This window comes from Dryobates pubescens, chromosome 3 (genome assembly GCF_014839835.1).
Source record: "Dryobates pubescens isolate bDryPub1 chromosome 3, bDryPub1.pri, whole genome shotgun sequence".
Lineage (NCBI taxonomy): Eukaryota > Metazoa > Chordata > Aves > Piciformes > Picidae > Dryobates > Dryobates pubescens.
Window position 1 is genome coordinate 32,420,067 of NC_071614.1, and position 11,680 is coordinate 32,431,746.

The 11,680-nt window shown below is 43.5% G+C and overlaps 1 protein-coding gene across 2 annotated transcripts in view; it reads right to left on the reverse strand.

Moving 5' to 3' along the window:
- Positions 1 to 11,306, reverse strand: part of CD2AP (CD2 associated protein) — an 84,667-nt gene extending 73,361 nt beyond the window's left edge. For both annotated transcript variants that reach the window (XM_054179917.1, XM_054179916.1), the window contains exon 1: positions 11,140 to 11,306. Coding sequence is in view for 1 of the 2 variants with exons in the window: in XM_054179916.1 (XP_054035891.1) it covers positions 11,140 to 11,143 (4 nt within the window). In the remaining variant the exon portion in view is untranslated. The remainder of the gene's footprint in view (positions 1 to 11,139) is intronic.
- Positions 11,307 to 11,680: the final 374 nt, after the last annotated feature.

The window sequence follows — 11,680 nt, forward strand, 5'->3', positions numbered from 1 at the left end:
CCCTGCAGTCAGGAGACAGAGCACCCAAACGCAAGTTCTTAGCTAACTTTTACCTCCACCAATCTCATCCTAATCACTTGAATCAGTCTGTATTTCAGAAACACAAAGGAAACCCTTTTGATTGTCTCCACATTTTACAACCACCAGGTACAATCCTAGTGACCTGACTATACACACACACAGAGGAAAAAGTAAGATGGGGGAGGGGGGGGATAAAAATAAGCACTACAACCTCAAGGGTTTGGAAGTTGGGGTGTTTTTGTGGCTGTTGGTTGGGTTTTTCGGGGGGGGGGGGGGGGGGGGGGGGGTGTTGTTTGATTTATTTTGTTTGTTTGGGGGTTTTTTGTGTTTTTTGTTTGTTTTTTTAAAAAGGGTCAGCACTTGCCACTTCAATGGCTCTTCAGAAGGGCAAAAGCATGGTACAACAGCATATGGCAAAATCCAGCTACTGCCCTGATCAGAAATGAGTATGGTCTTCCTGCTGCACAGAGATGGCAGGCTCTTATTCTACTGACAGTACACCTCTTGATTCATAAACACCTTTATATCATCTGCTATTCGTCAAGACCGAGGACTATGGTTACTAGTCATCTGTCAGAGCAGGATTTTTAATACTACCTACACATTAGAAGCCACTGTCATTACAACCCATATCTGTTTTAGGATTCTCTCTCAATAAGTATGTAGCATTACCACTGAAACAGCAAGCCCTCTTCCCACAAAACATGCATCTAGTAAGATAAGGACATGAAAATTAAAAGCAGCAATTTTTGCACTCTCATTTGTGCTTTTACTTGATAATGACACTGTTAATTCACATACAGCCCATATATCTATCTGTAAGAAATACTTCTTCCCAAGCTTCAATGGGCTTCATCCAGGACAGTTTCCAATCTCCTCACTTTCCTGCGCCACATCCTTACACAGACGCTGGTATGGAGTAAAAGCAGATCCTGTTACACTTAGACTACTCATAATGTGAAAATGTTAATGTAATGTTTTTAACTATCATATTCCACTCATGGACAAGATCTCCTTTCCTGTGCTGAAGGACAAGGTATATTTTCAGTACCACGTTCAGTCTGAGTCAGGCAAACAAAGCATTCGAGTCGATTTTCAAGAGCAAAACAGCACAGTTTATAATTCATGCTTAATAAAAGGACTCTATTCTGCTGTCTGCACTTCTCTGAAATATTTGCTGTCTCCTTATCTACCATACCCATGATAATATGGGATTAATGTATTTGCTTTTGTCCTTGTGTCTACAAAGCCTTATTCCCCTCAGCACTTCCACTGCCCTGATTTCAAAAACTGCATCTCCTTTTACCTGACTACAGAACAACACTAAGGTGAACACCAAAAGAAGTGTTGTTTGGAACAAAAAGCTTTCAAACAGCCCATGGCCTACTCTTCAGTCATCTGAAACTCTACTGACTCTCCCAGGCAGCTTGCAAATCTAGCTAAATTTGTGAAGTCCTGCACTGAAAATTCTGAACAAAGGCATATTCTTCACTTGACCACTTAGGAACCAAACACATAGGCTCTGCTTTTCAGGAACAGTTGCCCAAGTAATTTACAGAGTTTCTTATGGTGATTCCAACAACTTGAGGATAAAGGAACTACCCTGCACATGCTTTCCCTACTCATTCCCATCCTTCTGCCTCTTCCCTTCTGTTGGTCTCACAGTTTTGCTGCTGCAGGGTGTGTCAGTTTAATTCGCTGCCAAATAAGCCAGCTGATTCTCTTCCAGTTGGGACTCGGCTCTGGCCAGTGTCTTGAACTAGATCATCCAATGGACACATGATTACTAAACCTGCCAAAAGGGAAGATTAAAGAATGCACTGAATGGGGGATCATCCAGGTGATTGACCATATCAGTATATGACAGATCTAGCACTACTAGAGCAAATTGCCAAGGGAAGTCAATCACTTCCCTGAAAGAAACATCCAGATGGTGCTAACAGCAGCATAATTCACCTTAAGTTTTAGGCAGGCATATTCTAGTTAATCTTGCATTTACTGACTTCTGACAACACTAAAGATCAACTTTATATAAGCATTAAGTGATAGAAACATTAAAGTCCAGCCCAACTGCAGAAAATCATGATACAGAAGGGCAAAGGTACATTTGTTGTGTCTATGTGTAAAGATTTTCTCTTTAAAGGTATTACTGCAACAATTTTTAAAAGAATGTAAGTTAGAGGGACAGTTTTAAAAGGACACTTGGCTGGGGGAGGATGTTAAAGATCCAGAACAAGAAAGATGTGAAATAATCGATTTGCTAGATCATGGACACCTAGAAAGTGCAATTAATATAGCCACTCACAATAAAAATTCAGAAATTTCTACCTTCATCTAGCACAGAGAAATTGCAGGCTAAAATGAAAAGGAGAAACACTCTCTGTTCTCCATCTCTTGAAATACAGTCACATCTACTCTCTTGCAGAAGAGGTAGTGACTGTGCAGTTCAAGGCCATTCACCTTGCCAGCATGATCACGAACCTAGCATGAGAGTTTGCTCCACAGTGGCCAACTTGCCAGCTCACACAGAATGGTGCGGATTGGACAGGACCTCTGCAGACATCTAGTCCAACTCCTCTACTAAAGCAGGGTCACCTAGAGTGTGTTGCATAGGATCAGGCAGGTTTTGAGTATCTCCAGATAGAGACTCCAGAACCTCTCTGGGCAGCCTGTCCCAGTGCTCCAACTCCAAAAGGAAAAATAAATTTCCTCACGTTCAGGTGGAACCTCCTGGTTTCCAGTTTGTGCCTGTTGCCTCCTGTCACTGGCCACTGTAGAGTTTGGCTTGCCCTTTAGATATTGATAAGCATTGATAGGATCCCCACTTAGTTTTCTCTTCTTCACAGCACAGACTTACAACCACTAGAGCCACAGCAAGCCTGTGCAAAAACAAAAGAAAAACTAAAAAAAAGGCATTGCAAAGCTTTGGCCTTTTTTCACAGCAGCCTAAACTTATCTCTGCAGAAGCAGTGCAAAACTGCCCCCACAGGGTGACTCCAGGAGAAGAGATTATATGCAAAGCAGCCTTAAAACAAATCCTTTCATAACTAAAGTTCAGAGTTAAATGATCTGATTCTCCTTTGCTAGAGTGAAACTAGCAATTTCATTTCTTCAAGCAGCAAAGATGGAGACTTCTTGCAGCCACCTAGAGGCAGAGTGGACACAACTTGAAACATTCTGACAAGTTTGCTTAATGTTCTGCTTTTGTATTTTTCCTAAAAATTTACAGTATCACTAAGGTTGGAAGAGACCTCAAAGATCATCGAGTCCAACCTGTCACCACAGATCTCATGACTAGACCATGGCACAAAGTGCCACATCCAATCCCCTCTCGAACACCTCCAGGGACGGTGACTCCACCACCTCCCTGGGCAGTCCATTCCAATGACGAATTACTCTCTCGGTGAAGAACTTTCTGCTCACCTCAAGCTTAAACTTCCCCTGGTGCAGCTTGAGACTCTGTCCTCTTGTTCTGCTGCTAGTTGCCTGGGAGAAGAGACTAACCCCTTCCTGGCTACAACCACCTTTCAGGTAGTTGTAGACAGCAATGAGGTCACCCCTGAGCCTCCTCTTTAATTTAATCAGAATCATTTCAGTTGGAAAAGACCTTTAAGATCATCAAGTCCAACCAGGAAGAAACAATGCAGAATGGAATGAAAAAATAAAAAGTAACTATGCAAAATGACAGTAAACTGTTATGTTTCCAGTAGCTCCACAACTAAAGAGATAAAACTAGAAGACAACTTCTATCAGGCACAGCTTGACAACAGCTTTGTAAATGTGCTGGGCACACCACTTTAAGTAGCATTGTCCTCCTGCTTCCAGTCACTCTTTTTGCAGTCATCTCAGTTTCTGGAGAGCCAGTCTGGCTGAAAGCTAATCCACAAAGAGAGAAGTTTTGGAAGATTCAGCTCATACAAGAAAGAGAGGAAGACAACATTCACTAGGCTGAGGAAAGTGAAGGGTAAGACTTTATTTCAGCTCCATCTTAAAAGGCCAAACTACATATACAGTCAAAACCATTTGACTAACACTGACCCCTTAGTAATTCTATCTAAGAGGCACAGATACTTTAAGAGTACTCTTTAAATGGTGTATCAGGCAAGTTTCCAGGAACTCTGGCAACGCTGCCTTCTTTGAAACTATAGTAAGAGTCATTAATAACTCCAATCCACAAAACTATTCACAGCAGCCAAGACTCAGCTGCTGTGGAAGCAGAAGGGGAAAAAAAAGTTTACCTAATACTGGTTAATCCCAAAACCCTTTAGCCATCTAGATAATTCAATACTTTATCTGGTTGAAACAATGAAGGTGATAAAATTCCTTTTGAGTTATAAAGCTCTTCAGCACTAAGACACACAAGTAGATAGATCCTCACTTCCTTCCCCAGAACTCAGTAGAGCTCCAACTGCAAAACTCTCAGGGAACATCACAAGTAAGCACTGTCCAAAACTCTCACATTAAAGGGAAATGGGTCATTTTTCAATAATTCAACACATTAGATTCTAATTTATTCCACTGAAAAATATTGCTTAATATCTTGAGCATGGTATAGGCAATATAAAAAAGTGATGTTCAAGGGCTCAATGTCTGAGACAAGTGACGAGTGGTGTTCTTCAGGGGTCACTACTGGGATCAAGGCACTCTCAGGAAATTTGCTGACAACACTAAGCTGGGTCATGTGGAGGACATGCTGGAGGAAAGGTGTGTCATCCAGAGGGACTTTGACAGGTCCCTCATGAAGTTCAACAGAGTCAACTGCAGGGTCCTGCACTTGATAGTTTGGGTCAGTCAGCCTGGAGAAGACAAGGCCCTGGGAACACCCTATAGTAGCCCTCCAGTATTTGAAGGAAGCCTAAATGATAGCTGGGGGGAGACTTTTTACAAAGGCATGCAGCAACAGGACAAGGGGTAATGGCTTCAGACTGGAAGCAGCTAGAGTGAGATTAGATGTAAGGAAGAAATTCTTCTCCATAAGGGTGGTGAGGCACTGGAATAGATTGACCAGAGAAGTTGTGAATGCTGCAAAACTGGAAGTGTTCAAATCCAGGTTGGCTGGGGCCTTGAGCAACCTAGTCTAGTAGGTGTCATCCCTGTCTGTGGCAGGAGCTTGCAAAGAGGTGATCTTTAAGGTCCCATCCTATCCCGACCATTCTATGAATATATATTCCTTTAAGAAAAGTTAACTTAAGATTCTAAATGACCTCATACTATATTCTCTCCAGTGCACATCACCCCAAAAGTGGAAAGATTTAACTCATTTGGCAGACAGACACATACTGTGACTCCTCCTTCGGTCTGATTTAGGACTCTGGCAGTGGCAGGTCTTAAGTTTTCCCGGAAATGAAGATACACTGCTCAAAAAATGGCTATAATGCTTCATTATCTTCATTTGAGATTTCTGAAAAAGCAACATTTCATATCAATATGTCTATTGCTAGAGCAATAAAACATAATCCCATCCAAAAATAGCTGCTGGCATTAGCCAGAGAAAGCAAATCGCTGCACTGACATCACAACATTATTCAAATGAAATGAAGTTTACTTTAAAAAACACAGAATAATTTAGTGGGAAAGGAACCTAGAGGCTATGAAGGCAAACAGCCTGCTCAAAGCAAAGCCAGCATTGAAATTAAATCTTTAGTATGCTTTTATTTAGCATAGCAAACGATCACTATAGAAGAGAGGTGATTGATCAGGTAGTTTTAGTACTTCAGTTCTGCCAACAGCCAATGTGACAGGACAACTGAGGGTGATGCACAAGCAGGGTTACACTTGCACCATCACAGCAACCAAGTTACACAGAACTATTTCAAATCACTTCACACCCATGAAAATGAACAACAGCCAGGGTACAGGCATCACCTTTGCAGGGAGTGGGGTACAAATTAGGTTGTTAGCAAATTCACAATTCAGATTAGAAAAGAAACAGAAATGTTTGGGGGAAAGAAAAGCGTCAGGGAAGAAAAAACTGAACATAATGTAAATAGATTGCAAAATATAGAAAGCCATTAAAAAATAAATCTAACGATGAAAAAAAGACCACCACCACTTCAAAAGGAACAGAAAGGGTAAACCCTGTAGTGGACCAGACACACCTAAGTACCCAAGCGGTAGTCACAGCTTGGACTAACTGCTAGAAATTGCTACTTCCCAGACCCAATAGCAACAAATTTCACCTGGTTGACCTACCTACTCTTGTCAAGATGACCTAAGTCACTCTAAGCACTTTTGCTGCTGCTCTTTCCTAACAAATAATTTTTATGAAACCATAAAGAAATAGCAGAGCAGAAGTCATATATGACAGCACCTCCAAGGAAGGAAAATGAATGGGAAGAGCATAGCTATGACAGCCAGAGCAAGACAGACTGTCAGCCACCTCGCTTTGCCCCGTAAGTACAGCATGCCTGACCATGCCTTTCCTGTGTTTAGTCAACAAAACCCCACTAAGGGACAAAAAAAACCCTAACACAAGCAGAGTGTGTGAAGGCAGCCATTTATTGTGAAGAAACTTCAAAGAGAAGATACTACCTAGCTGAAAGACCTCTAAGAACTGTTAGGAAAACAAAAGAAACCAAGACAGCAAATATAATTACACCCCTGCATGGAATTAAGTCTTAAATAACACATACACAGTCCTGAACAAGTCTCCACAACAAGATGAAAGTGCTATCAAAATTAAAATAACCCTCCAGTACAGGTGCCCAACCCCCAGAATGACTGGCACACAAAGATACTAGATGAGAGAGACTTCTTTGTCTGCAGCCACCAAACAATTATTCAACATTTCTCAAGAATACAAATGAGTTAGGCTGAACAAGTAGCAGTTTTAGGGAAAGTGTCTTTACAGCTACCTGGAGGGAGGTTGGAGCAAGGAAGCGGACAGCCTCTTCTCCTTGATGGTAAGCAACAGGGCTAGAGCAAATGGTTACAAGCTGCACCAGGGGAGGTTTAGGCTGGATGTTAGGAAATATTTCTTCACTGAAAAGGTTATCAAAGATTGTAACAGTCTGCCCAGGACAGTGGTGGAGTCTCCATCACTGGGGGTGCTCAAGTGGTGTGAGGACCTGACGCGTAGGGACATGGTTTAGTATTGACCCTTCAGTGCTGGGTCAAAGGTTGAACTGGGTGATCTTCGAGGTCTCTTCTGTGAAAGGATGCATTCCTCACACACACCCTCATTTATGCAGAGGACTCACTGCCACAGGTAGTTGTGGAAGGCAAGAACCACATTCCTCTTTGTCCCTCTTTGTGTGAGTCTGTCATGGTTCATCCCTAACTACAAAAAAAGGTCTGATGAAACTACAAACACATTTGAGCAAGTCCATAAATTACTAATTGCCAGCCTACGGATTTTTAGTTTAAAAAAAAAAAGACATTTTCACAACAGACCTGCTTTCCATAGCCTTTTCCTCCCCATCTGCCCCACAGACAGGACTCTCAGTGCATCAGCTTTTACAGTATTGGGGGGGAAAAAAACAAGAGCTGAGCTGACAGAATCTCTATCACCTTTCATAGTTATTTCTCCTCTACTTTAACCCAAATTCTGTATTCATCAACTCTTCCTACTTATTGTAATTTGGTTTCCCAGTAGCTTAGGCACCTCTCTTCCAGAGGTCAACTTTCCCTCAACCTCCCTTTTAGTTTTGTCTAGAATAAAGAAAATGAGAGGAAGAAAGCACTTTGCTCAGTATTGCCAGTACAAATACAGTTGGTCTGTCAACATTAAGGCTCAAGTACCCTAGTAGAGAAGTTGCAGTAACTTGTACTTCTGATTAAGTCATTTTTCCTCTTCAGCAGTTTACTGTGAATAAAGTTCATCTGTACACCACACATTACATACTTCTTTGCAAAAATGTGAACAGGACTCTTCAACTATCCTATCCCATTTGATTGGGAGTATTTGGTGCAGATTTTTTGGGGTGGGTTTGTTGGGTTGATTGCTTAGCTTTTTTTTAAATCAGAGCAGAAACACTGAAGTAATGCTGTAATTGGTACTTACTACTACTGAAGACTGAAAAAAATCTGTCGCTGTTCCTGTGACAATGTTACAAGTATTCAGTCAGCTTACAAAACCCTAGACGTTTTTCTGCTGCCAACATCAAGGTTAAGAACGCAAAAGGCTACACAGAACTTTAATGTTCAATGAACTTACTGAATAGTTTCTGTAGAGCAGATATGTTTACATATGTAACTTGTGGGAACCACAAATGAAAGCTTGTACACATTACTAGAAACAAAAAGGAGGAAGAAATGCACAGAGTTAAGAAGATACTAACTGAAGACCAGCAGATTTCAGTGTGCCACTGTGGCAATTCATCAACTGCTGCTGGAATATTCCATTCTTAGTTGTGAAGCCATACAAAATAGTCAGGATGCAGCAAATCGAGCTCAAGCCTCTTGTTAACTTGCATCAGCCAAATCTTTTCTCAAGTATAATTAGGAAAATCATGTGTTATTGAGCCATAAGTAGACAGGACAGACGTTACAAGGCACCAACACATGGAACTCCACCTCCATGTAGATATCATGATATCAACCCAAGACAACAAAAACATTAATTCAACAAAATGAAGTTTTTTATCCAGAATATCTGAATAATTTTTTTTCTTTATTAATAATCTGTTTCTATTTGTGAATCCACATCATCAATCCAGTACAAAAAAGCAAAGAGTTATAATGATGGAGCTTGAGCATGTAACTGGACATTATTAGTAACTTTACATGGTCTAGTGCTTGTCACCTCTGACAACATTCTCCTCCCCATCTTTCAAGCGCCTGAATGACACGTGCTCTTGCAACATTAATTTCCAGTTGCTAAAAGAACATAAAAAAAAAAAAACGTGTTCCATGGCATTTTGTATTTCTGTTCTCGTTTTGCTTTCTTCAGAGTCATACTGTCCTGTTCTTGCTTCTCCATAATCTCAGAAACCCTTGAGTTTGTTGAACAGATACCTCAACAGTCTAAGGCACCTTTCAGCTACAAAATCTCTTCCGTAAGCTGACAAAAAACACAAACAACCTCTTTATCAAAAGATAGCTCTACCGTGACGTCAGTAATAATCAAATAATGACTTCTCAAAGCAAACTAAATACAGTGAGTGCAGTACAGACTACAGTTAGTTCTCTTGCCACTGTTACTGTTAGTAACGTTTCAGTGTACACTCGTCCCTACTTTTGGTCACAAGAAAATAACACTTGAAAATCTGAATAAAGGACAACACCTCCATAGAAAAACTATTTAATAGGCTCTACGATCATTCTGCAATCATTTTTAGAGGCTTGGCAGCCTTCTGGCAGAAGCAGTTCTATAATTGCACGTGCACACAATTTGTTATGGTTACAATAACCCATGCAATAACAATACTTGACACGCAGTGTATGCACCCACTCCATTCAGTCACCTCTGGAGCAGCAATAACATGCTCACTACTGTAATCAGAAGAGGCAGAGAAAGAGGCCACACTTAATTTAAAAAACAAACAAACAAACCACAACCAAACCAGGGTGGTGTGGAGGAAATACATAAAACAAAGCCATATAGTAATCATTAGTCATTACCTGGACTCAGTCCTTTATTAACTGTCTTACACAGTACTCCTAACTGTAAATCAGTAATTTTTATAACTCAAATCTACCTTATGCAAGTTCTTTGGCATTTCACATTTCAACATTAAACAGTCAAGAGTTCAAAATGTTTAATTAGCACAGTAAACCTTTAAGCGGCAGGAACTACCATCACAGGCCACCAAAATGACCTGAATAGACACTTCTCACTTGCAAGTAAGACAATGCAGCCCAGAAAGAAACAGTAATTCTTACCTATTCTGAACAATCACTAGCAGCATCAAAAAGGTTGGCTCCTTAGAGTTTGGTTTCTATCAGATGCTAAACTACCAATTTCATTTTATCTTTTTCAGACTTCATTTTCACCATCCTTTGACCACGTAAGACAACTTTGACTAAGATGCAAATATTGAAAGCACTTATAAGCAGGAGGAACACAACTCAGGAGGAACATGCTTCGCTTCAATAACTGCATGTCTGGTCTGCACACCATGCACTTCCTCACTACTTTTTTGCACAAGGTGGGGAGGAGGCAAAGCTATCCAAACCCCTGGCATCAATTCACTTAAAAAGCTCAAATCACACTCAAAGGCAGCACACAGCAGCATAAGCAGACACACACTTTTTCATACAACAGACGACAACCATTGCCACACTCAGTCTTGAGAATATCCCTCCAGACAGTACAGCATTGCAAGGGATGCCTAGGAGTAGAGGTAACAGACAAAGTGGTCAAAAGACCTTTTTGGATCTGTGGAGGAATGCAGTAAGGAAAGAGGGCTCTGGAGTGACTCTTTCATACTTCCCTATGCAGGCGCTCCTACATCAAATAGCAGTACAACTGACCGTTTCAAGAGTAAACCTGAACTGTCACACCAAGAAAGTAAGAATACTCTGAATCGTTGTACATCTTGTTTTTTGTGAGCCAATACCTTGGCAGAGAAATGAGCGAAACCGCAGCTCGAAATAAGCTGGGTGAAAAAGAGGCAAAAGGGCTGGATTTAATCAGGAAAACTTTTACCCTTCATCGAGCCACGCCAGCCAGGCTCTCTCCAATAAGCCCTGGATCAGTGTTCGCTATACGGCTGTAAACAGCCTTCTCCCACCAAAAACCACGCAACCGCCGGAGCTGCCACTCGCTTTCTCCCGCTTCGGGCCCCCGCCGCTGTCCCTTGGGCCAGGCTGGGCAGAAAGAAGCGGCCCCGGCCTCTCCCAACCCCGCCGCCGCTCCTCGTTCCGCCACGGCGGCAACGTTTACCCAAGCACCTGCGGGCACCTGCCGCCGCCAGCTCCCGCCCGCCTATCCCCGACACCCGTAGCAGCGTCTCCGGACCCTCTCCTGGCCCCCATCTTCTGCGGAGGAACCAGGTACCGGCAGCGCTCCCTCCCCGGGGCACTCCGCGGGCTGTCCTAAAGAGGCGCTTCCCGTGCACCCGAGATCCTCGCCTTCCCCGCCTCAGACAAAGAGCGGCGGAGGGGACCCCACAGGAGCGGGAAGAGGGTGCTAGTCTTGCCGCCTCCTGCCGCAGTAGCCTTCCCCGCCGCGCTTACCCATGCTGCGCCTGCCCGCCCGGACTCGGCGGAGCGGCTCCCGGTCCCGCCGAAGCGCTCAGGCAGGGCACGATGGCTCCATCCGCGCCCCTGCGAGAATGAAAGGGGCAGCTCCGAGCCGCCGGCGGCCCGGGAAAGAAGCGGCTAGCAGACCCGACCCGTCACTCGCTGCCGTGCCGCACCACACCGCGCCCCGCCTCAGGCGAGTTCGGACACCGGGGACACCACCCCCACCACGCCCGCGGCGGGGGTCGCTAAATCCCGCGAGAGCCGCGCGTGGCGCCCCCACGCCGTGCCGTGGTTACCAGGCGGGGTGACGTCAGTGCCACTGCTCCGCCCCGCGGTACCGCCTCTTTCACCGGCTGCGGGTAGCGGCCGTGGGTTCCACTCAGCCGGTGGTTCCACTCAGCCGGTGGTTTGAGCGGGGTGTCGCACGGCCTTTACGCTTCTTCGCTCCCCGATTTAGTTCACTGTGGAGCCTACCACCAGCCCCGATGTCATTTCTTCTCAGGCCCACCTGAGGGGACACTCTCAGTCTCAT